Here is a 26,334-nt window from a genome sequence, read left to right as displayed (position 1 = left end):
GGCTGGGGAGGCTGGGTTGGTTTCTAAGGTTTGCAGTTGGAAAGATAGAAAAGAAAATTCTGTGTTTTATTTTCAAACAGGTGGAATTAGTGCAAAGCACTGTGAATGCTTCAGGCCCTTCTATTTCGCAGCCACATGTAGCTTCTGTTAGTAGGCCACAAGTTCCTAATCTAGCTGGAGCTGTTGAGTTCAATGATGTAAAGGCCTTACTCAAGGAATGGATTACAACCATTTCAGGTAACCTTGTAGTTTTACTTCTGTTTTAATGAGAATATACATAATGTACTTGGCAAGGTGGAAATCATTTGAAAGTCTGTACTACATGGCTTCTGCTTCTATAGTGGATGCCAACAGTTTCCACATTAACAGAAGGGAATTTGCTCATCTTTCAAAAGGTAAGGTTACTAGAGAAGTGAAGGTTGTTAATGAATATAGATCACTATCATGCTAGAAAACCTGAATGACAGGGCTGTAAGCATGCAAGCACTGGCAAGGGCTGAAAAGATCTCTTAGCAGCCTGATCAAGAGAGTTCAAAGTAGGACCGTTATTTGCTGAAGAATCTGTATCCAATAGATACTTTCCTCCACCCCAGCCTAGTACCCTCCCCATTTTAAATTTGAGGTGTTAATAATTCTGTCTCAAACTTTTTTTCATAGATCCCATGGAGGAAGACATCCTGCAGGTTGTGAAGTATTGTACTGATCTGATAGAAGAAAAAGATTTGGAGAGGTTGGATTTGGTTATAAAGTATATGAAAAGGTAGTTTAATTTTAGGTCATTCATTCACTTATGTTGCTTTAAAAAAAAGTTCCCCAAAACAAGTTATAAAAAGTTGATGGGAGACTCAAGAGCATCTTCATGCTCTAGATTTGTTAATTTCATTCTTTGCATAATAAATATAGAGTTCTTGGTCACTTGTGTAAGATCCAGACATTTGTCTTCAGGTCAAAAGAGTTCACCTGGGTCCTTTGTGAACGTAAGCCTTAAATTTCTTGCTCTATGTGCAATAAGTGCTTTGGATTTGAGAAATCAGTCTTAGTAGGATCATTTAGTTTTCTTTGTTCTTCAAAAAGGTCAGGGGAACACATCCACCTTCCCCTTTTGGCCTCACAAACAGGTTTAGGAGCTTCAATTTTTGTGTTCCACAAATAGTTTCATGTTAAAATTTTGATTCTGTACCTTTTGTTTCAAGAACAAGGACAATATTCAGTACTATGCTAGTTTGTGTCTAGCAGTGAAATAATTTCTTAAATAGTGCATCTGCAATAGCTCAAACCACTTGTTTCAAAGCTTGTTTCCTCCCAGTATTATTGTTGGTATTGATGGTAATGATTTTTTGTTCTGAAGAGTGGCTTCTTTTCTTCTTCTCAGGCTCATGCAGCAGTCAGTGGAATCTGTGTGGAACATGGCATTTGACTTCATTCTTGACAATGTTCAGGTGGTTTTGCAACAAACTTACGGAAGCACATTAAAAGTTATCTGAACTGATCTTGTAGGAAGAAAGTATGGTGAGGGCCTGGAGCTCTCTGGTAGCTGTGCCATAAGTGCTTGTGAGGTATTTGCAAAGTGCATGATAGTAAAAGCTAAGTTTTTATAAGTTGACTTTTTTTTAAGAAGAAAGTGTTTTGTACATTTCCTTTTGAGAAAGTGCCAAATTTGTCAGTATTGCATGTAAATAATTGTGTTCAAATTCTTTTATTGTAGCATAGAATCTATTTACAAAATGTTTGTTTATAAAGGTTTTACGGATTTTTACAGTGAAGTGTTTACAGTTGTTTAATAAAGAACTGTATGTAATTTGTACAGATTCTCTTTCAGTACTCTTAAGTTCTTTGTGAAGACTTTGAGTTGTAGTACAACGTTGAAGCAAATATTAACACAATAATTATAATGAAACCGCAGCTTTAAAATTAACGGTCATGGATCATTTGCTGAGGCCAAGGTTATAATTTTCAGGCACTTTCCAGCATGCCTCTGTGCAGTCCCGAACAAGAACTGGACCTACCTCCGTGTAACCACCCAAATTTTATCTTTTTGTGACTAAAAATGAGACCACAACAAAAAGGGGTTGTGAGGAACTTGCACCTGGCTTAACATAGATGCCTGCCTGCACAAGTGGGGAATTCACTACACAGGGCAGCAGCTACATGGGATTTGGACTCCAGCCAGTTGAACTGGAATTAAAAGTGCCCTATTCTACTTCCAGAAAATTTGAGTCCAGTAGCACCTTTTGTTGTGCTACTTCAGACCAACAAGGCTACCCATTTGAATCTTCCAGAAAATTTGTCAGACAGGACTATCCAGTGACAATACCACAGCTAAGTATTATATAAAACACAGATATAACCTTCCAGCACGGTATTAGAAGCAATCCAAGTATGGAAATAGTGTTCAGTTAAACACAACCACCGTATCCATCTTACAGGGCTAGAGGGTGTATGTGCTGAGCAGGACGTACATACACCCACACAAATCACAGGTGGCTTGTTTCAGATAGCTGCCTTAGCCTTGTTTTGGGGGCACTGGCAGTTTCCAATACTCACCAACTCAACTTATATTAGGTAATGTTCTCTGAAGGCAGATCATAAGTGTCCCATTAGAAGGAAACTATGCCTTTGTTAACAGCAGGTAAAATGAAACAGGACATGTTGTTATAATGCCTTACTGTCCAAGGCAGCTGACTTGGCACAGCAGTCTTGCCTCTCTAATAGACAACCTATTAAGGAAGGAATTTTAAACCATGCCAAAGAGCTGTATCTTACAGCATGACTGATCCAGTCTTAAGAGCACTCTCAGGGAGGCACAAAACTCACTAAATAGAAAATGCCTTACAATTAGGACTTGACCCTATAAAGTGTCATTTAAACTCCACTTTCACTGTGGGATTGGAATCTCTTAACCTTTCTGTAGCTTTTATTTGTGAAACAAATCCTACTCAGTGGTTTTTAAACAAACAGAACCCAGACGGTATGATAACTATAGTGATGATTTTGTTAGTGTGGGGAAATGACAAATAATTTGTAAACACTTGAGGTGCAGAATAGAGGTACACATTTCAAAAATCGTTTTAATTCTATAGTGAGAAGGGCATGATTATAAATATCATTCACTGTCAGGAGTATTGTTACAATATATCAGGATACTCAAAATCGAGTGAGAACGATAAATATTTTCATAGTGAAATAACAATCATGCCATTTTTTGGATGTTCAAGTGTTGCTACACATTCACAACTCAGTGACAGGGATCGATCAGTGCATGACTTGAATGCGCATGAAGCTGCCTTTATACTGAATCAGCCCATTGGTCCAACAAGGTCAGTATTGTCTAAGCCGGGGGTACTCAAATGGCAGCCCTCCAGATGTCCATGGACTGCAACTCCCATGATCCCTTGCCAGCAAGTGCTGGCAGGGGCCCATGGACATCTGGAGGGCTGCAGTTTGACTACCCCTGGTCTAAGGAGAATGGTAGTGGCTCGCGAGGGTCTCACATGTTGCCTGGCCTTCTTAACTGGACATGCTGAAATTTCCCACCCACTATTTTGCATGATGCTTCACCTTTCTCACTGCTTATATGATACTGCACAGAAATGATTCTGTCTACCTGAAACTGAGGTTCATTGACTGGCCCTTTGTGCAGTCACACATCTATACCTCCAGCCCCACTGCAAATTCTATTTTGCTGTGTTCTGACCGAGGATCTCAGACAGGAAGTGTGTCTCATGTTTAGATTAAGTATCAGACCAAAATATTCACAGGTGATGAAAGAGCACACATTCAAAAGGCCATAGAGCTAAGCAGCCTTAGATAAAGCATATCCCATCTGCCCTGTCACATGGAACATATGCATACCAGCAACCTGTTACCCTTGGCCACAGCAGAAATTAGTCCACTACAGAATTACCTCAGCAACTTTAGTACCCCTTGAAGACTCCAGCTTTCCCTGGTGCAGGAACAATGTAATGCTGTTCCGTGTGCTAATGGCTGCTGCGGAATGTCTTGATGCAGCAGCATGACTGGCGACCCTGTTGTCAGGAGCACTAGCAGATGAGCTGGGATGTGGTACTGTTGCCAAGGTATTGGGGTGATTTGCCAAGCTTATTGTAACTAACTGTGCTGCTGGCTGTATGCAGGATCCTGCCTGAAGTACCCTGTGACATTAGCCACCTTTCCATCCAATAGAATAGAGCTGCACAACTGATGCTTGTATAACAGCACTAGCCGTTACAATCACGGGATCACATTACACATTGTACTGAGCACATCTATCTGAGATTTTTATGTTCCATTCTAGGCATTTGTAAACAGCAGCCTTCTGCAACTTTTTTTACCATTGGGAAACCCCTGAATCATTCTTCAGGGTTCAAGAAACCCAGAAGTGGTGCAATCATTCAGAATATTTGGTGGGGAAGCATAGCTGTGTACATGCCCACATGGGGCTCCTTCCCTTCCCACCCCCTCCAGGCCTATCACTGGCCCCTTTGGGAGGAGGGAGGGAGTCAACATGACTATATATAACCATATCACCTGATAAATGTTTAACAAATTAAATATATTAAAAATTAATCCCTAGTCATTGAGGAAACCCTTCCAGGGCTGTAAGGAAACTCCAGGGTTTCATAAAACCCTTGCTGAGAAAGCCTGGTCTACAGGTACAAAAGATCAGATTTCAAAGCTACTAGCCATTATGTTCACGGAGTGTCTCCTTCATACCAAATTACATATAAAGAGAATAATGTCCATTTCTTTTATTTGCAGCTCAGTGTTTATGATTACAGGTTTGTAAACTGTACAAGCAATAAAAGGCAGCTGTCTATGCCTTACATTATTGTTGCACACAAAGCAAATACAGATACCCTATTACCTAATTCTTCTATCTTAAAAAAATTCCTATAGGCACAAAGCAGAAGAATGATGAAAAATCAAGGTGGGGAGGAAAACAAAGAGGTATGCATAAATAAACATTTCTTACATCAAAGTCCAAGAATCACAAAGCCTGCAGGAGTTGGTAAATCAAAAACTGCAGTACTGATCTTATTGGTATAAAAGTGAAAGCTTTGAGTTTTGTAATAAAAAATTTAATTTTTTATTGGGGGGATGTGATTTGGGGAGGGCAAACTTTAAAACAGTAGCCAGTATAAAGGGAAGGACAGTGGGGGAAGAAGGTGCACAGGCACATCGGAACCACAGGGACATGTAAATTGACCACTGTCAAACCAGTGTAAGTTACTTGGTTTCTCATGGAAAACATTTTATCCACATATTTTCCCCAGGTGTTAATTAAATCCAACAGCATGTTCATTACAGGCTGTCAGTGATGTTCATAACAGGAAGTGTGGGTTTGCACCAGCCTGCCCATTGCTTCACAGAACTCAGATGATCTCAAATACTTTCTTTAGCTCTACAATAAGCTGCCAATCAGACTTCTGCATTTCATCCCTGAACCAATCTTTCAGAGCATCAATGGACTGGCGACTGATCTGTAGACAGAACATACCGAGTTAGAAACACAAAAGATAACACAGGCAAAAGATATACAGTATTCAGCCACATGAGTCATTTCACGGCTCACACAGCTTCATTTTTGAGCATGTGTGTCACCCAACAAATCAAAGATGTGCATAACTAGCAGCAAGTTACATGGTACAGAGTTCAGCAAACTGGTACCAATCACTTCTACTTAAAAGGTATACTTTTAACATACCGTTAGAACTGGAAAGGGTATAACACAAAGTTATACACAATTGTTTTGGAGGTTTTTTGCTGTCAAGTCACAGCTGATTTATGGCAACCCCATGGGATTTTCAAAGCCAGAAACATTCAGAGATTGTTCATATCTTGACCCTGGACCTCATGGTGTCCAATACTAACTAGGGCAGACCCTGTTGAGCAGCCAAAATCTGGTCTATCCAAAATTGGGTCTAGCCTGAGCTATCCAGATCAGAGCATTGATTACAAGAAAGAAATTAAGTCTAGAGCAGAAATCTGGGTTTGGAGAGGTTCTCTTGGAATGCATATTACTCTACAAAGGAAGAAACCTTCCATAACAATCTCTGTGATATGTGGGGTTGGGTGTTTTGGCGCCCAAAGCGGCCAGTTGCCCCCGATGAAGCCAGTGCCGCGGGGGGGGGGGGAAGGCGCGGGCGTCAGCACACACACGCAGGCGTGGAGCTCTGTGCCTGTGTGTGTGCCACCGCTGGCGCTCAGACACCCGCACCTCCCCCCCCCCCATGGCACTGGCTACATTGGGAGCAATCGGGCACCGAAGCACCCAACCCTAGTGGTATGTACAAAACAAAACAGTCTACATTTAGTATTTACGAAGTACAAATCACAAACTAACAACTACAGCAAAGTACTAACCTTGCTGACAAGTATATCTGTTGCTTCAAAATGCCGTCCATACATTTTAGGTGCCTCACCAGGAATAGGTTCTATTTTCACACAGACTTCTTGGCCTTTTTTTGCTACATCCACTTGTTTGTGATTTATTTCAATACTTGTAACTATTCCAATATCAATGAACTGTAACACACACAGGGCAACAGTTAGAGTACATGCTCCTTTTTGTTAATAAAACACTTGCTTGCATGACAAGGTCCTTAGAAGAGAGGACGCTGGTGCCATTGGCACTGGTGCATTCCCTTGGAGCAAGGAATCTTCTGCTAACACAAAATGCTCCTGCATTGGCCGAAGGCTCCTTCCACCAGAGGAATGCACCAGCAATGGGATCAAAGTCACTGTGTAAACTTCGCTTAGACTTTAATAGATCTATTAACATATGGTCTACAAGACTGGTTCAATAGAAGATTACCCTTCCTGAGCTCTTATGTTCCTAGGTAATACAAGAAGGCCGGTACCTCACAGAAGTAGCACACAAGTTTTCCAAAGGTTAATATGGTTGTGGGAAGGATCCTTCTGTGAAATCCAACACCTCTTATGTTGCCTAATAACACAGGAAGGAGTGCCCCCATAGTGCTTAAGTACAATGACAATCCAAGGCAGATATGAATAGAGCAATTGTTGCCCTTTCCTTCCCAGTGACCTTTGTGTACCACTGAAAGCATGATGAAGAAAGGTTGAAAGAGCTGATTGCACAACACAAGCCTCTTGCCCGCCTCCTTCACTACCCAAACTGCAGTTTTCTCTACTGCAACACCAAGAATTATATTCAGAACACCCTTCCTCTTATTTCCTAGGATGAACAAAAAAGCTGTGAACCCAGCAAAGACCCTGTTACTAGTATATGGCATGGCTTTGATACCTTGGCAACATAAGAACATTTAGTAGCATATCTTTAGGAAATAAAATATACTCACATTTTTACTAGGTACACACATTGGAGTCCCTTGCTTTACCTGACCCGCTTCTACAAGGACTCCCATTACTATGGGATCTCGAGAATTAAAAATAAACTGAGGGAGTATTTTCATCTTGCAAGGGAATACTGCTATGTGCCTAAGGGGAAAATGGCAGAATACTTAATATGTGATTTGAATATCAGTTGTAAAACTAATGTGTTCAAATACTTGCATTATTTTACCTGGATCCAATTTGTTACAAACAGTAGAACTTTCTTCACATAATACTGGCTGTTACTGCTCTCAGCCAATTGAAAATATCTAATGACCTACCATGTACATATATCCATTTTGTAAACTGACCTTTAGAATTTGTAAAACAGCTATTCTACCCCACATTTTAGTACACATGCACTGAATATGTGCTCAGATTCTCCTTAGCATTTACAGGGTTGGACAATCATTGGGTAAGAACTGCCCTAGATTAGTCAGGAGTGAGAACTTCCCACAGTATTTCCAATCAAGATAAATTAATTTCTCTATCAAATTAATTTCTCTACCAGCATTTGCTGACAGGGGCTCATGGGAATTGTAGTCCATAAACATCTGGAGGACCACAGGTGGACTACCCCTGCTCTACAGCAAGTAAACAACAATCTTACAAGAAATGTGTCAACTTGGTTCTACTCCTTTAGCACTTAAGCACAACTCACTGTAACAAGAATTCATTTCCCCCTTACACAGCATACATCTTGCTCAACTGAAAACATTCTGAGAAAGCCCCATACTTGGCCAATGCATAATTCTGATTATAAGATAGGACTGGGCAACTGTGGCAGGGATCAGGCAACCCAGGCACACACCCAAGTGTTTACGTACACCAAAGCCCTTTCCCATCTTCTCTTCTAAATGAAATGTGTCAAAAGGGCTTTGATTTAGGGACACAGTTATTTGGGTGGGGGGCTTTCACCCACTAGTGGGTTTGAACAGATTCCTTACATGGCTCTTTAGACCCTATACTATAAATACTGAAATGACTTTTTCCATACAATTTCTTGTGCAAATGATTTTCACATATCTTAAGGGCACAACGATTAAGCTCAGTTGGAGCCATACTTACTTAAATTCTTCCTGTTTTTGTTTTTTGTAGTCTTGCCTGTATTTTGTGAAGGCATCAAATAAATGATAGATGATTTCTGCACTAAAGATTCTAACTCCTAAACTATCAGCCATTTCCTGGGCATCTCGTTCAACCCTCACATCAAATGCCAAGATTACAGCATATCTAGAAGATAAAAATAATTTTGTGGTATAAGCAACATGGACAGAAACACCACAACTTTGTTGCACTGGCAGCCACATCTTTAAAAAGATACTTACTGAGGATCATGCTCCAACATAACGGATGCCTTCATCACATCTTTTTTATGAACAGGTCCTATGTTAATTCCAGCATACTGTCAGGAGAAGGAAAAAGCAGCTTATGACTAATGGCTTTTCAATTACAGTAGGATTTTATTAGGAATATATACAGCAGTTTAGGGCAGTGACATGGAAAACTGAGCTCTTACTGGCACTTCTGAAGTCTTCAAAAATTCAAGTAATGCTTCCAAGGAGCCCAGGGTAGATGCCTGGACATAAACACCTTTCTCTTCCAACTTTATGGCATTCAATGTTTGCTTCAATTCATGGATTAATTCATCCTGCAGATATATAAAGGATATATTTTAAAGAGATCCCTCATTCCCAGACCTCTTCAGTGGAACTCAAGTAACTCCCAGCACACTATACTCAGGGCTTTATAATTAACTGTACAGGTTATTTAGACAAATTAGTAAGCTTGTGGTAATTTCTGATGCAAAGCCATTAAAAAACAACAGACTGCTTCACCCTGGAAAGGCTTTAGATAGACCCACAAGTCAAACTGATGAAGGTAGCTTTGACACTTCAAAAAACATTGCTAGTCTTTAGTTCAGCAGTGGAATAGGCTGCCTAAGGAGGTGGTGAGCTCCCTCTCACTGGCAGTCTTCAAGCAAAGGTTGGATACACACTTTTCTTGGATTCTTTAGGATGCTTTGGGCTGATCCTGCGTTGAGCAGGGGGTTGGACTAGATGGCCTGTATGACCCAACTCTATGACTCGATGATTCTAAGATGTTCCTGGACTTAACTCCAGCTATTCTACTGCAGACCAACAAGGCTGCCCTCCTAAAAAGGTCAAGCCATGACCAAAACTCAGAGCTCTTATTTCTCTGCAGCATCCATTTTACAAGTAGCCATCACCACTGTGATCCAGATACAAACACCTGGGGAACTCCAGGCATATAAGTGAATTCATTTGCTTTTTTAAAAATTACCACAAAGGCTAGAGTTAGTAAAGCAGGAGGATTTTAGATATCCCTCCAGCACAGCTGCCCGGAGCCCACTGTGCAATGAGCAGCCTATAAATCAAATGTATAAATGAATAAAAGATATCAGGCTGTTTGCTTCCTCCATTTTAACCAAAACAAACTTATTGAAGAAATTTTTTTTTAAAAAATGATTATACCAATCTCTTTAACAAATAATCTTACAGTGCATATTAAAGGTGATGAATACTTACAGGTGGGCTCTCACCCACAGAATACCTACATCTCAACAATGATTTTACGTTTAGACTCAAATACTATACAGCAGTGGTCCCCAACCTGCGGGCCGTGGCCCGGCGCCGGGCCGCAAAGGCCATGGCGCCGGGCCGCGGCTCCCTCTCCCCGCCCCCCCCCCGCAGTAAAAAACTTCCCGGCCGCAAGTTTGCGGCCCGGGAAGCTACTTACTGCGGGAGGGCGGGGAGAGGGAATCAGGGCCGGGCCGCGCCCGTGCAGGCCGCGCCCGATCCGCGGGCGCGGCCCGCGGGTGCGGCCGGGCGCGGCTCGCGGGCGCGGCCCGATCCGCGGGTGCGGCCGGGCGCGGCTCACGGGCGTGGCCCGAAGCATGGGCGTGGCCCGCGCGGGCGCGGTCCCTGCGGGCGCGACCCAATACCCTGCCGGTCCCCAGCCTAATAAAGGTTGGGGACCACTGCTATACAGTTCTGAAGACTGCATAATCGGGACTTTGAGTTCTAGTTCTGTAATAGGAATCTGTAACCTTCCATGCAATACAACTCCCATTTAGCTTAAACAGAAGATAACTGGTACACGTATACAAACAGCACATACTTCAGATATTATTATTATTGTTGTTGTTGTTGTTGTTGTTGTTAGATTTATTTCCCGCCACTCCTGGGTAGGCTCGTGGCAGGTAACAGTTGTCTTAAAATTCCCAATTAAAACCCCATTAAAAGACATTAAAAATCATAACATGGCGGCAGCCAATCACTATCTACTCCCACCTGCCAAAGCGATAGAGAATGGGGGAGATGATGTATACTTCAGACCCCCCTGGGTCTGAAGTATACATTGCTATGAACGTTATTTTAAAACAGCTATTACTTTTAAGACACTTTAAAAGCCAAGCAGGCTAGGCTATAAACCAGAGGATAGATTCGAAGCACCAGCAGCACAGAGAAACTGACCGGAATCCTGCACCTCCTCTCTCCTGATATGCAGGGGTAGTCAAACTGTGGTCCTCCAGATGTTCATGGACTACAATTCCCATGAGCCTCTGCCAGCATTTGCTCATGGGAATTGTAGTCCATGGACATCGGGAGGGCTGCAGTTTGACTACCCCCTGCGATATAGCCTAGAGTCCCCTCCTGAATTCTGTGTCTGGGGATCAAGGGAGCCCTGGAGAACAGAATGAGGGGCATAGTGGAGATCTGTAAAGCACATTCTCCTTCCAGCTGAACATCAATGCTGGATCTAACTCTAGGACTGCAATCCTGTTCCCACTTACTTGGGAATGAATCCCATTGAATTCAGCTAGAATTATTTTAAAGCAATTCTGCAGAGTTACACTACAAGTTACTTTGTTTTGATTTTTTTTTAAATACTGGGAGCACAATAAAAGTTATTTTTTCTGGCAAAGGAAAAGTATGATGGCCATAAGGTAAGGTGAACAAGAGTAGTTCTGCCTGAAATGTTCTTGGATATTGACATATTAAACTCTTATTTTTTATTGTTTCAGCATAATGTAATGTCACGCTGGGAATTTCTGGCAGCTGATATGCTATAATTCCAAGGGGGATCACATGAGCCTTACCTTAAGAACTGGGATTTCATCGTCTTTGTATGCTACAAGCAGGGGTAAACCAGCTAATGTTTTCTCCAAATCTTTTCCAAGAATTTTTACTCCTTGAGCAGCAATAACTTCTTTATGCTTTTCATACTGGTTCTAAAGGGAAAAACATTTAAAAGTTCCCAAAATTATTTTACTAGCTTTCTAAACATTACTTGTCTTTTTTGATCTCTTCAGAACTACAGCTAGTGATCAACTGCAGTTAACCTCTACCAACCATGACACAAAACTACCAATATAGCAGACACAACTGAGTTAGAATGGACAGCCAGTCTTTGTCAAAGCTGGGATGCAAGGATGACCAGCTCATTCATTCCAAAAAGCCACCTGAGTATCAGAGCCTTCCACAAAAACATCCCTCTTTCATTGTGCTTGTTTTTAGCACACCTTTTATCACCTCAAAATATTTCAGACCATAGTAGTTTCTTTACCATGTGGACATTTTACAGGTGTAGAAACACTGGAACAGCCCTCATTGTGAAAGTCTACTCAAAGACCATTTATGCACTGGAGGTTTCATGCTGGGTTGCAGGCTGGAGGTTTAATCGTGGCAGGTTGCCCCACCTCTTCCTGCACCCACACAGGTGAGCATTTGGCCTGGTGCACCTCATCCACCCCCCCCCCCCGATTTGTACTCCTGCATGAGAGCTGGGGCAATGGAGACATTGCCAATCAACATGATAAGCAATCATACACATGAAGAAGAAGAGTTGGTTCTTATATGCCGCTTTTCTCTACCTGAAGGAGGCTCATAGTGGCTTACAGCCGCCTTCCCTTTCCTCTCCCCACAACAAACACCCTGTGAGGGAGGTGAGGCTGAGAGAGCCCTGACATCACTGCTCTGTCAGAACAGCTTTATCAGTGCCGTGGCGAGCCCAAGGTCACCCAGGTGGCTGCATGTGGGGGAGTGCAGAATCGAACCCGGCATGCCAGATTAGAAGTCTGCACTCCTAACCACTACACCAAACTGGCTCTCAAGTATAGGGAGAGGCTGCAACAGGTAGATTACAGTTATTCATCTTAAAGTTTACAGTTATTCATCATTTATCAAATGGTAGATCATTTATCAAATGGTAGATGAACCCACAAGAGGGTCAGCCATACTGGACTTAATACTGACCAACAGGCAAGAGTTGGTGGATGAGGTGAAGGAGGTGGGGACCCTAGGGGGAAGTGACCATGTCCTCATAGAATTCCTTTTGAGATGGGGAGCCAAGGAAGCTTGTAGCCAGACGCGGATGTTGGATTTTCATAGGGCAAACTTTAATAAACTCAGAGACATGATGAGTGTCATACCATGGACGAGAATGCTGGAAGGGAAGGGAGCATGTGAAGGGTGGGCGCTACTCAAACAAGAGCTATTGCATGCTCAATCAATGACTATTCCAGAAATACGAAAACACTGCAGGAGCTCTAAGAAGCCTATTTGGATGAACAGAGAACTTCAAGAGGAACTAAGAAAGAAAAGGAAAATGTTCAGGAAATGGAGGGAAGGACAGAGCTCTAAAGAAGAGTACCTACAGGTTACTAGGCACTGTAGATCAATCATCAGAAAGGCCAAAGCTGAGAGTGAGCTAAGATTGGCCAGGGAAGCCCATTGTAACAAGAAAAGATTTTTCAGTTACGTGAGGAGCAAATGTAAAGTAAAGGAGGCAGTAGGCCCGCTGTTGGGTGCGGATGGACAAACTCTAACGAAAGATGCAGAGAAAGCAGAAAGGCTTAGTGCCTATTTTACATCTGTTTTTTCCCACAGGTCAAAGTGTTTAGGCATATCTAGAGATGGCTGTAGCCAAAGGATAGTGTCTGGGTGGCAGGTTAACATGGATAGAGAGGTTGTCGAGAGGCATTTAGCTGCACTGGATGAGTTCAAATCCCCTGGTCCAGATGAAATGCACCCGAGAGTACTCAAAGAACTTTCCAGAGAACTTGCACAGCCCTTGTCCATCATCTTCGGAACCTCTTTAAGGACTGGAGATGTCCCGGAGGACTGGAAAAGAGCAAACGTTATTCCGATCTTCAAAAAAGGGAGGAAGGATGACCCGGGAAACTACAGACCAGTGAGTCTGACCTCTGTTGTGGGGAAGATAATGGAGCAGATATTAAAGGGAGCGATCTGCAAACATCTGGAGGACAATTTGGTGATCCAAGGAAGTCAGCATGGATTTGTCTCCAACAGGTCCTGCCAGACCAACCTAGTTTCCTTTTTTGACCAAATAACAGGTTTGCTGGATCGGGGAAATTTGGTTGATGTCATTTACTTGGATTTTAGTAAAGCTTTTGACAAGGTTCCCCATGATGTTCTGATGGATAAGTTGAAGGACTGCAATCTGGATTTTCAGATCGTTAGGTGGATAGGGAATTGGTTAGAGAACCGCACTCAAAGAGTTGTTGTCAATGGTGTTTCATCAGACTGGAGAGAGGTGAGTAGCGGGGTACCTCAGGGTTCGGTGCTTGGCCCGGTACTTTTTAACATATTTATTAATGATCTAGATGAGGGGGTGGAGGGACTACTCATCAAGTTTGCAGATGACACCAAATTGGGAGGACTGGCAAATACTCCGGAAGATAGAGACAGAGTTCAACGAGATCTGAACACAATGGAAAAATGGGCAAATGAGAACAAGATGCAATTTAATAAAGATAAGTGTAAAGTTCTGCATCTGGGTCAGAAAAATGAAAAGCATGCCTACTGGATGGGGGATACGCTTCTAGGTAGCACTGTGTGTGAACGAGACCTTGGGGTACTTGTGGATTGTAAACTAAACATGAGCAGGCAGTTTGATGCAGCGGTAAAAAAGGCAAATGCCATTTTGGGCTGTATCAACAGAGGCATCACATCAAAATCACAAGATGTCATAGTCCCATTGTATACGGCGCTGGTCAGACCACACCTGGAGTACTGTGTGCAGTTCTGGAGGCCTCACTTCAAAAAGGACATCGATAAAATTGAAAGGGTACAGAGGAGAGCGACGAAGATGATCTGGGGCCAAGGGACCAAGCCCTATGAAGATAGGTTGAGGGACTTGGGAATGTTCAGCCTGGAGAAAAGGAGGTTGAGTGGGGACATGATAGCCCTCTTTAAGTATTTGAAAGGTTGTCACTTGGAGGAGGGCACAATGCTGTTTCTGCTGGCTGCAGAGGAGAGGACACGCAGTAATGGGTTTAAACTTCAAGTACAACGATATAGGCTAGATATCAGGAAAAAGTTTTTCACAGTCAGAGTAGTTCAGCAGTGGAATAGGCTGCCTAAGGAGGTGGTGAGCGCCCCCTCACTGGAAGTCTTCAAGCAAAGGTTGGATACACACTTTTCTTGGATGCTTTAGGATGCTTAGGGCTAATCCTGCGTTGAGCAGGGGGTTGGACTAGATGGCCTGTATGGCCCCTTCCAACTCTATGATTCTATGATTCTATGATTCTATGAAAGGCCTTGTGAAGCTATTTCCCCAAGCCAAACGGCAACAAGAGAAAACTGACTGGTCAGCCACCTGCTGTCAAAGTGGGTCTGCAGGAAGCTCAAGTCAGATTCCTAATGTGCATTTTTTATATCATAATGCACACTGATGTATTTGCTGAGTAAATATTTCTATGATTTAACGTGTGGCTTCATATGTACATTTGCTGTGATTCAAAATGCAGGCCTCTAGATTTTAAAAGAAGGGGGCCGGATAAGTGATTGAAGCGTGTTACGGCTGGATGGCAGCTATACCTTTGGGGTGGAGTTGACTGGTTTGGAGAGAGGGTCTGTTTGAAAAAGAAGAGAGGGGAGCTGGAGAAAAAAGTGCTGTGAACTGGGAGAAATCTGATTTTTTTTCTTGTGGAGGTTATTAGCCTAAGTGGCAAATATTGCAAATAAGTCTCTAAGGGAGGGAGGAACTTGCAACCAGGGAGCTGGCAGTCTTAATAAAATCTGTGCACTTTTGAACCACACTGAAAAGATTAAGCTGTTATACATCTAAATAAAATCGTTTTATGTTTAAGAAGTTAAAACAGCCATTTTATTTTGTCTAAAGTGTCCCCTTTTACTCCCCACTACATGCCCTGACCACCCTGGTCTTGAGGGCAAACTAAGCAGAGTTTCTGGCGGCAGTGAAAATCACTAGGGATTGCAAAGAAAGTCAAGGCGGCATAATACAAGCCATTTCAGAGAGAAGTCATTATTACAGGTGTTAGATACCAAGGGTTACAACCACAGAAGTTAAAACATTACACCCACTTATAAGACTATTTTATCATATCCAGACCTAAGGGACTGTTTTGATATTCTGTAGTACAAAATAAACCCAAATTATGAGCCACAAAGTGGGACAAATCCATTATAATTCATATCATCATATCAAAACACTTTTTCAAAAGATCTAATTACGTGCTTGGGGGAGAGGCAAGACATTCAACACTGTACTCAGTTGTGACCTATAATGCAAATAGTTGTGTATATGTAAATATACTGTCTATATCGCAGAGAAACTGCACAATGCAGAGAAACTGCACACAATACTACAACTCCATATGTTCCCAGAGGCAGAGTCTGAGTTTTTCTTATTTTTTGCAAGGCAGGCAGACATCAGTAATGGTAGTTAAGTTTCAAGGCTTTTAAAGACAGAACAAATAACCAAATGAAATAAATAATATTATTGCCTTTCACAATCAATGGCTCAATCTGGCAGCTGGCAATTTAAGTGAAGACACAGCCCAGTTAGACAATTTCCAGAGTAGAGCAGAAGGATACTTCACCAGAAATAGTGCTGAACTTGTTTTGCTATCATGTATCATAAAAGTTGCAATGAATTCTGCATTCTTCTCCATACCTTCACTCGCAGCTCCTTCATGGGAGGAGGTAGCAGAAGTCCTCTTATCTGTGTTACAATGGGACCTTCTACTCCAGGGACTATAATGCAGTCTCCTTCTCTCAGACGTCCGTTAATCAAAATAACATCTATCGTGGTACCCATACCAGGAAGTGCTTTGACCTAAGTGACCGGAGGCAAACACACACATACACCGTTACTTCAATCCAGTCTGTTAGCCAAACAGAGTATCAACGATTTGCTAGACTTGCGTTTCAAATTACCTCCATGACCTGGGCTCTTAGCTCTTCACAGTGTGCCAGTCTCTTGTTTAACATGGTTTGCGTCAACTCAACAAGAAGAGCTATCAGACTTCCCATGCCATCTCCAGTGTGGGCAGAGGTAGGCACCAGGGAAACAAATGTACGGGGATCCTTATTCTCGTGGTATAAGGCAGCGTTTAATCCCTAAAAGCAAAAATACAATGTAACTGAAAGAAGGCAGCAGGAAAACTAAATAAAGACCCAGTACTTAATATTCAATACAGTCATGAGAGCAAAAGTCTTAAACTTAGATTCCAAAAGCACAAAAGAACTATAAAGGTTCTCCAATGGGCAACATCCTCTCAAAAGAGCTACATGTAAATTGCCTTGTTTCCTTCAAATCTCTCTTCAAAATCCACATTTTCCCTAAAGTCCTTTTTGAACCTCCCCAGCTACAAGCTATACACAAATAACTGTTTGTTCTCATATCCTTGCATTCTGTTCTCTCCCTGTTACCAAACATTCAATGGTGAATATGAAGTGATGTCCAGGGCACAAGGGAAATTATTTTGCCTTTGTAGTGAAAGAAGATGACATACACCAGGGGTCCAACACAGAACCCACCGGGACCTTTTCTGGTGCCCTTCAAGTGTTTTTAGAAATTGCTTGTGGGGTTCCTGTCCAGCAGGGTTTCTGACTGGCCAATGGAGACAGAATTCTTTACTACAGAATTTTAAAAATTCCTCCTCTTCTTTGCACTTGGGCTTCCTATGTGTGTGTAGGTACACCTCCTGTGGCAGCCATTTTGTGGTTGGCTCCAGCTCCTGAAGCAACCATTCGGTAATTACACGCACCACATGGTTTCAGAATTTCAAAGACATCAAAAAGATTAGGGGGCCTGATGTACAACAATGGCATTGCCATTAACCAATAAGAAATAATCTCATGAGCCATGCTAACATTTAATGCCTGAAACACAAGTGCTAAGAACTTGCATAAAAACAGCAAAATATACATTTTAAAAATCCGTGTGCATAATGTTAGGTGTTTCAATATCTTTAAGTTTCATAATGAACAAACTTTTAAAAGCCCTAACATAGTTAGTGTTTACTGTTGTTCTGCAATTTAACCAACCTGCTGTGCAAACTCCACTATGATGGCTTTTGCACGCTCCTCAAATTCATCTCGAGTGTTTTTTTTCTGCTTCTTCAAAGTGGCAGCTACATCCATGTCAGGACTTTTTTTCCAGTCATATAACCTATCAATCTGCGTAGAATTAAAAATAATTCCTTACCTATTAGTACTGCACTGTTTGATAGCATCCATTTAATCAACAGTAATAGTAAGTGATAAAATCAGAAACTGAAAAGGTAAACAATAGCAAACACTTCATACCCTCAAGTAAATCAGTCCTCCCAGCCATGTCAGTTTATGTATGTTTTCTTTCTTTAACACCCATATATTGCACATGGAAGACTCTCCATTCTTTTCAAGTTTAAGAAAATGGATCTTTCCCCAAGCAAAGGAACGGTAACCTGAATCTTCTCTCTCTGCTGACATGAAACCATCTAGTGCTAGGATGGGAAATCTTGTTCACTGAAGTTCTCATGCCTTGAAACAATTATGCTTGCAAGTTGTAGTTACAAGAAAAAGACGGGAGCTCTCTCTCCTACAATGTCCTTGTCTAGTTTACAGACCTTGCACTGGACAGTCTTGTATTACTGTAGCTTAGGATGCTACAGAGAGATGGAATCATTTGTGCATTCAGATGCAGGCACTTCCTGTAGCTACCAAACCATGCAGCAAGGCAGCCCTAAGCCTATACGGAAATTACTTATGCTTATTTCAAAGTAAGTTCCTATTGAAAAGGAGTGCCAGGTAACAGTAATTCACATAAATATTTAGCATTTAGTGTTTAAGGCAATGCACATAGCTTATAATCCTTACAACAGCCCTATGAGGTCAGCCAATATTTGTCACAGGCCTGTTGTTATCAGAACCCAGTTATAAGGATGCAGAATGAATTCAAAGAAATAGGTTGCATAACAAGCCCATCCATTCACCCATTCACCCTAAAGCATTGGTGTGTAGCACATTATAATTAATGTAGTCAGGGAAAATTAAATAGGGCAAAGATACCTTAAAATTGCAGAGAGGACATTATGTGGTAACATGAATTTTAAAGGAAGATTCACAAAAGTGTGAAGGACAAGAAAAACACTTTCTGAAGTTCAAGGGTATTCTACAAAGAAAATTAAAGCAAATATCCTCTTTTGCGCTTGAGCATGGATCACCTGGCCCAAAGAAGCTTAATCACTTGATAAATCACAGACATAAACACCACATGACCCACCACCAAAAATCCTTGATAAGCAATAAGACAGTAGAATATTATCTTACCTTATTGAGTGCAACTACAAACGGACATTTTTTAGACTTCAGCAAGTTTATAGACTCAATTGTCTGTGGCTCCAAACCATGCATGATGTCAACTACAAGAATTGCTATGTCACACAGCGAGCTTCCTCGATTTCGAAGATTGCTGTAACATTGAGAAAAGGTTACACTGGACATGTGAGAGGGAAAGAGATGGCCAGAGCGATGCGTTCAAAGGTTTGCAAAGCATAGGTAATCCCTTCTAAAAAGATTCTATTCAGCAATAAGTATTTGAGGTTAGTACAAGCTAAAGTAACAAAGTTCACAGCATATTTCCTAGATTTATTTATACCTCTGCTGATTTTTTAAAATTATATGGTATGAAAAAGGAGACACAGATATAAGAGATGTTTGGTTACCTGAAAGACTCATGCCCTGGGGTATCAATGATCAGCATTCCTGGAATCTTGACACTGTCTCTGTCAAACTAAGATTGTTAAATATTAGTTGTTTTGATACTTAGGTATTTTTTCATCTTTAACTTGCCCTCTGAAAAAACTACGCTACAGGACTTGAAACACAGCAGCATTTCTAAACAAACAAATAGGCAAGTGACCAGGGCCCCTGCAATAATGTCATCCTTTCTTCCAGATCAGAGGTTAGCAACATTTGGCAGACTCATGATGGAAACACAGGATTAATCCCCATGGACATCTGACCCTAGGGGACCTTTTTAGACAATCAGTTCATAGCACACTACCACATGGGACACAACAGAGAAGAACAGGTTGGGAAGTCTACAGTCAAGAGTTAGCAAATACAGATTATAAAATTTCTGGAGATTTGGGGGTGGAGTCAGGAAAGGACAAGACATAATGTCACAGAGTCCACCCTCCAACATAGGCATTATCTTCAGGGGAAGTATAATATAAATATAATAAATAAATAAGTGATCTGTAATTTGGAGATCAGTGTAACTCCAGATCCAAACCTGTTTACAGTCCTCCTGAAGCGCTTGTGGATCTGAAAGTTCTCACCAAGTATAGGTAGATGCACTTGCTCACTAGAATTATTCAGACAGTTTTCCATGAGCATCAGAAGAGCCAGCCTTGCACCTCAGCTCTAATTGAGAGCATGGTGTGAGAAATATTTGAAGTCAATGAAAATATCAATTAGGTACTCATGCTAGTATTAAAAGGAAAGTTCTGTTCTCAGTGGAGGGCAACAAATTAGATGGCTGCAGACCATGGATCCATGTTCAAGCATTCCTACTGTAAATACAGATGAGGAAAAACCATCCTACTGAAAATCAGAGCCACTCAAAACAGCTTATATTGCTTTTTGTAAAGCACATATATGATGTTCTGAAGAAAGATTACTTACATTCTTTACCATCTTTGATTGTTCATTAATAGCTTCTAGAGGAACATTAGTTGCCCCGATCTGCTGAGTGATACCACCTGCTTCACCATCTTGCACATGAGTATGACGGAGCTATGGGGGGGAGAGAAAATAATTAGATGAAACCTTCCAAGCAGCAGGTTTGGAATGTTTTCTTTTATATCCATCAGTTTTGCAGCATAGAACTTTCAAAAGGTTCCAGTTATGCTTTCAAATAAAGCTGAAGCAAGCAGTGAGATTGTAGACATTCCACATTAACTTCTATAGCAGGGGTGGGCAAACTGTGGTCCTCCAGATGTCCATGGACTACAAGTCCCATGAGCCCCTGCCAGCAAATGCTGGCAGGGGCTCATGGGACTTGTAGTACATGGACATCTGGAGGTCCACAGTTTGCCCACCCCTGTTCTATAGAAATCTGGTGATTTTAAAACATACATCCTTACCTTATCTAGGATTTTGGTCTTTCCAGTATCTACATGTCCAAGCACACAGATAACAGGTGCTCTTAGCTTCTCAATATTTGTGTTTTTGAGGTTTTCAGCACGACGTTTCTAGGATTTAAAAAAATGACACTTAATAGTAATTGGATGGGAAGTCACTCAGATTTAAGTTCTTTGACTGGAAAACACTGTTCACTGTCTGGAGAGTACATCACCTCTGTCCAAATTGGATTAGACATGCAGAATTACTGCAGACTTATTCTACTGACTGTAGACAACCTAAACCACACCATAAATCAGCAGCTGTCACTGCTAAGGTTACTGGAAAATAAAACTCACAGTAAGTAGGTTCTTCAATGAAAAAATGTAAGAGGAGTACTAAATAGAAATGTAGAATTTCTAAATATTTTGAAATCTTGGACGGGTGAGAGTTGTTCCCAGGGAAGAAAAAACTAATTTGAGGAAAATACAGAATACTTACTTTGTTAACAAAATAAAATGTAAAATTTATAGTTTTGTTAGCATCTGAAATAGTACACTGAGTTGTATTTATAAGCTCCATAGTATTATTGCTTCAAGGTACTATCTGAAGCCCTGGCCCAACAGGTTTCACATGGTTACTAAGTCCTACAGGCATATCCCAAAGATGGACTGATGTCACATTGTAAACATGCATCAACATAGAAGCAGGCAGTATAAAATGGCACGAGTGGAACTTAGTTGGCTTTCTAGTCCTGGACACACATTTAGCCTTACATTAACACCAACAAAACTTGAGCCAAACGTAAACACATGCCAGCAAAAAAGTGTCCCTCCGCCATGCAACAGAAGACACCAGCTATGCATGCAACTCCCTTACTCGTGATAGAGCACATGACATGGGCAAATGGGAGCAGACAGAGGAAATTAGTATGGGACAGAGATGGTGCATGGGGGGGGGGGGGCTTGGTGGTCAACTGATGGGCATTTGTGGCCCCCAGTTAGCATGAGTAGCTATCCCTCCAGTTCATGTTTGAAGGAGAAAAACTCCAGCTGTGCTTGGGAGTCCAGCTAGCTTGCCCCAGGGCAATTCAATAGGGCCATGGGTATGCTAGCTCAGCTCCTTTCCACTGTGCCCTGCCAGCCTCTGGACCCTTCTCTGCCCTTTTCTAGATGGATGATGTAGATGGCAGGATTACTAAAAGATGTCTAATTCCCTGTGAGTGTCTCGTTCTAGTGCACTGAGATGGGAAAGTGATTACAGAGCTGCTCTTAAGTATAAGAAGCCTAATTTCCACAACAGCCAATTTTGCTGCTGTTTGCCCTGTTGCTGGGCAAGAGGTGAGTTCTGTCTTCTGACCAGCATCCCCCTTACTGAGAATTGAACTCATGCCTCCTGTTTGACACATGGCTGCCTTCCTGTGGTGATGCAGAGAGGAGACTGACCAGTCTGCCTTTATGAGGTACGGCTGCTCGCTCCCTTGTTGCTGCCCTAGTGACCACATTCCCCTTGCCTGACAAAAGGCTGGTGCTTCCACATCTTGGTGTGCAACAAATCATAGACTGTCATGATCACCTTTGGTTTGTCATAACATTCAATAGAATATTTTTAATCACTGAATCAGCAAAAGTTTCAAAGAGACTTCAGGGGGACATAAAGTTCACTAAGAAAGAACACCCCCTTCCAAAATAACCCAACAACCTTATAAGGTTTATTCAACCTTATAAGGTTTATTCCAGCTGAATATTAGATGATGACCCATACCTCAATTCGCCGCTTGGCTCTATCATAAGAACGTTCTTCTTTAGTGCGGTCATCATCGGAATCATATTCAGAGTCAGAGCTTACATCTTTGCATATTTTTTTCTCTACTGGCTGTTTCCCAGCAGCCTGATATTCCATTTCTTTTTCATCGGAAGTCTTCTCATCTTCATCTTCACTCCCCTCACTTTCCCCATCTTCACACTCTTCACTGTCTTCCTCATCCTCATCCTCATCTTCCTCATCATCATCCTCATCCTCTTCGTTTTGTTCCTTGACTTCAATATGGACAGTTTTTCTCTCTGTCAACAGGAGACAGAAAAGCAATGAGACAGGATTCTAACCTTGCATAGCTGTGCACAAATAACGCATAGGCAACACTGGCCTGGGTTGAAATGACCGCACATCTTGTTCAGCATGCCTGAAGAACCTCTAGATCAGTGGTTCTCGACCTTCCTAATGCCACAACCCTTTTATACCGTTCCTCATGTTGTGGTGACCCCAACCACAAAATTATGCAAGGGTTCTTTCACAGAAATTAAACCGAAACTGGCATGAAGATCCATTGTTCACGACTGTATATAAATTGTATATAAATAGGTGGGTGCTTTCAGGAGCGGCAACAGTGGTGCCCCCCCACCCGAGCCAAGCTGCTCACCCTGCCACAACCCCTGTGAAAGGGTCGTTGGACCGCCAAAGGAGCCCCAACCTCCAGATGGAGACCCACTGCTCCGGGTGTTTTTCTCAAATAAAGGTAAAGGTATCCCCTGTGCATGAGCCTCTTGTGGTGCAGAGTGGTAAGGCAGCGGACATGCTGTCTGAAGCTCTGCCCATGAGGCTGGGAGTTCGATCCCAGCAGCCGACTCGAGGTTGACTCAGTCTTCCATCCTTCCAAGGTCGGTAAAATGAGTACCCAGCTTGCTGGGATGTATACGGTAATGACTAGGGAAGGCACTGGCAAACCACCCCGTATTGAGGCTGCCATGAAAACGCTGGAGGGCGTCACCCCAAGGGTCAGACATGACTCGGTGCTTGCACAGGGGATACCTTTACCTTTTTTTTATCCCCTGTGCAAGCACCGAGCTATATAGAAGTTCTCTCTAATGATGGAAACCTCCCATCCAGCATGATCAACGAATAAGAATTATTTTATACCCCATTTTTCACTACCCAAAGGAATCCCAAAGCAGCTTACAAACACCTTTCCCTCCCTCTCCCCACAACAGGTAGGTGAGGCTGAGAGAGCTCTGAGAGAACTGCTCTGCAAATGTAAAGACTATCACCACAATACCAGACTACTTTTCACACAGTACTGTAGAGCATATAGCTGTTTAAAATAGTGTATGATGATGCAAGGACTGTTCTGTCTACATGCTGTATTTCTTTCTTATTCTAGACCAAATGTCTCAATATCAGAACAGAAGGCAGCAGAAGCCTTAGATGAGTGTATCGGTGTATTCCTTTTCCAAATGAAGCTTACCCTTCTCCCTTTCTTCATCACTAATCATAGCTTCCCAATCATCCAGCCCTGCATCTTCAGGTTCCTCTTCCTCCTTTTCTTCTGAAACTAAAAGGTAAGAAAGATTTGTTATTGTTAATGATAACATAAAATCCATATAATCTTGAAAATGATCCCTGAAGGATGGTTTATATGGCCTAAAAATATTAAGCTAAAGAAAAAGAAATAAAGGATTTATGATTCAGACAAGTTAGATCAGGGGTAGTCAAAGTGCGGCCCTCCAGATGTCCATGGACTGCAATTCCTATGAGTCCCTGCCAGCGTTCGCTGGGGGGGATTGTAGTCCATGGACATCTGGAGGGCAGCAGTTTGACTACCTCTGAATTAGATATTTCCAAAGACTGACCTGGTTCTACCTGAAGAGTAATCTCTTCTTTCACTGGTGTAACTGGTTCTACAGCTTCTTCAATAGTGGAAGTTGGCTCCAAGATTTCTAGAATTGTAAGAGGGGAAAAAATGCAACTGATGTCTTGAAGAGTTTTTTCCGAATTATTACTTGCTCAGATCAAACTTACACAAACTATATTAACAATCCTTCAAAATCTAGATTTCTCTTGCTACAACTAAATGGCAGGTAAAGAGCTCTCGACGATCACAAATCACTCTGTGCTTATAAGCTATAACGGCAGAAAAGAAACCAGCTACCACCACAGTTTTACTGCCAAGCTTTGAAATGCTTCTGATGTTGTGCTTAAAGTTTTAAAGCCTATTTTAAAAGAAACCAGGGATCTTTAAATGTTTTGAAAAACAAATCAAGAATTCCAGTGGATGAACCATGGTACATACAAGTATTACATTTTTTAAACATTGCAAAATTGAGCAACCTCACCTTCTTTGTTCTCTTGCTGCTGCTGTTTCTTTTTCTTTTTGTCTTCATATATAGGCCTTTTCTTTGGCACAGAATCTTTGGATGGCACCTCAACCCCTGGCAAATGTAAGCAACATATTCTAAGTAGTACTGCCGCAGTGTAACCAATCTGGTAGCCAGTGAAAACTTCATTTGCAAACTACCAAGAAACAATAAAGGCTTAACCATGAGGCGAAACACAGTAACCAAAATAAGCTCATGCAACAAGTTGGTGAAGTATAATTTAACGATTTTCACTGTATATTTCCAAATCTCTAAAACAGTGGTCCCCAACCCCCGGTCCGGAGACCAGTACTGGTTTGTGGATCAATTGGTACCGGGCTGCGGCTCCTCCTCGTCCTCCTCCCAGGCTGCTGCCTTGGGGGCTGCCCTGCCACTTTGCCACTGGCTCACCTTTGGTGTTCTCCAGCGGTTGCCATGGCTGGGGCTCCCCCAGCGGGTGGTGGAAAGTCAGGGGCGCCAGCAGGAAGCAAGTGGAGCAGGGTCTCAGGTGGCAGTGATGTCCCTTGGCAAAAGACTACCCCCCCCCCCGGGCCTCAGTAAAATTGTCAAGCGTTGACCGGTCCCTGGTGATAAAAAGGTTGGGGACCACTGCTCTAAAACATTTATGGTTAGTGGATGGTAAGCAAGACAGCAGATAACATGAGACAGTGTTGCCAGGGAAAGAGTTTATATTTGTTAGGCCCTGGTGAATTTTGTGGCATCAGCTGAACCTGTGTAAAGCAGACAGGCGTCACTTGAACCAAAAGGGAACCACACTGCTGGGACTTAATATCAAAATGGTAGCAGAGCAATTTAGTCTAATACCAAAGGAGTATATAGCAGCAAAGGACTCATCAGCTTGGTGGATACTCCAAACAAAATGAAAGCAACTGATGAACAACTGTCCTCTCTAGATCTTTTAATAAATCAAAATATACACCAGTAAACAACCATTTTCGTTCTTCAGTGATTTCTTCATATTATTTGGAGTACAATTTAAGAATTATTTTGGCATGGATTTTGATGTAGCTGTTATATTTTTGTTTAGTAGGTTACTGCTGTAACCACAAGAATCCTTTGAATCCTTTGAACTGGGGAACTCATTGTTGCACTACTTTCAGTGGCCAGCAAATGCTGCCAACAAATGCTGGCAGGGGCTCATGGGAATTGTAGTCCATGGACATCTGGAGGATATCTGACTACCCCTGATCTGCCAGCAAATGCTGGCAGGGGCTCATGGGAATTGTAGTCCATGGACATCTGGAGGATATCTGACTACCCCTGATCTAAAGTATTGAGACAAACTGAGGAGAAGAGAGGAAGTAATTAAAAACAAGTCTCCAGATTCTGATGGCCTATACCCAAGAGAGAACTTTAGAGAACTTAAATGTGAGACTGTTGATCAGCTAACCAGCATATGTAGCATAATGAAAATCAGCCACTGTACC

General features: G+C 42.0%; 2 protein-coding genes across 9 annotated transcripts in view; one reads left to right on the top strand and one right to left on the bottom strand.

The window, feature by feature from the left end:
* REV1 (REV1 DNA directed polymerase) overlaps positions 1-1,808 on the top strand; it is a 43,257-nt gene extending 41,449 nt beyond the window's left edge. For all 7 annotated transcript variants that reach the window (XM_077343505.1, XM_077343506.1, XM_077343504.1 and 4 more), the window contains 3 exons: positions 81-237; positions 658-760; positions 1,373-1,808. In XM_077343505.1, the coding sequence (XP_077199620.1) occupies positions 81-237; positions 658-760; positions 1,373-1,484 (372 nt within the window). In that variant the 3' untranslated portion in view covers positions 1,485-1,808. The remainder of the gene's footprint in view (positions 1-80; positions 238-657; positions 761-1,372) is intronic.
* Positions 1,809-3,050: 1,242 nt separating this feature from the next.
* Positions 3,051-26,334, bottom strand: part of EIF5B (eukaryotic translation initiation factor 5B) — a 46,828-nt gene continuing 23,544 nt past the window's right edge. For both annotated transcript variants that reach the window (XM_077343510.1, XM_077343511.1), the window contains exons 7-24: positions 24,866-24,961; positions 24,383-24,469; positions 23,998-24,084; positions 22,521-22,819; positions 20,780-20,887; positions 20,319-20,429; positions 19,355-19,422; positions 18,960-19,101; positions 17,694-17,825; positions 16,581-16,763; positions 16,318-16,479; positions 11,477-11,608; positions 8,873-9,004; positions 8,682-8,758; positions 8,422-8,586; positions 7,320-7,458; positions 6,364-6,525; positions 3,051-5,480 (exon numbers count right to left, since the gene is read on the bottom strand). In XM_077343510.1, coding sequence (XP_077199625.1) covers positions 5,373-5,480; positions 6,364-6,525; positions 7,320-7,458; positions 8,422-8,586; positions 8,682-8,758; positions 8,873-9,004; positions 11,477-11,608; positions 16,318-16,479; positions 16,581-16,763; positions 17,694-17,825; positions 18,960-19,101; positions 19,355-19,422; positions 20,319-20,429; positions 20,780-20,887; positions 22,521-22,819; positions 23,998-24,084; positions 24,383-24,469; positions 24,866-24,961 — 2,390 coding nt within the window. In that variant the 3' untranslated portion in view covers positions 3,051-5,372. The remainder of the gene's footprint in view (positions 5,481-6,363; positions 6,526-7,319; positions 7,459-8,421; positions 8,587-8,681; positions 8,759-8,872; positions 9,005-11,476; positions 11,609-16,317; positions 16,480-16,580; positions 16,764-17,693; positions 17,826-18,959; positions 19,102-19,354; positions 19,423-20,318; positions 20,430-20,779; positions 20,888-22,520; positions 22,820-23,997; positions 24,085-24,382; positions 24,470-24,865; positions 24,962-26,334) is intronic.

This window comes from Paroedura picta, chromosome 6 (assembly GCF_049243985.1).
Source record: "Paroedura picta isolate Pp20150507F chromosome 6, Ppicta_v3.0, whole genome shotgun sequence".
In the NCBI taxonomy this organism is placed as follows: domain Eukaryota; kingdom Metazoa; phylum Chordata; class Lepidosauria; order Squamata; family Gekkonidae; genus Paroedura; species Paroedura picta.
This window is presented reverse-complemented; position numbering and strand designations above follow the sequence as displayed.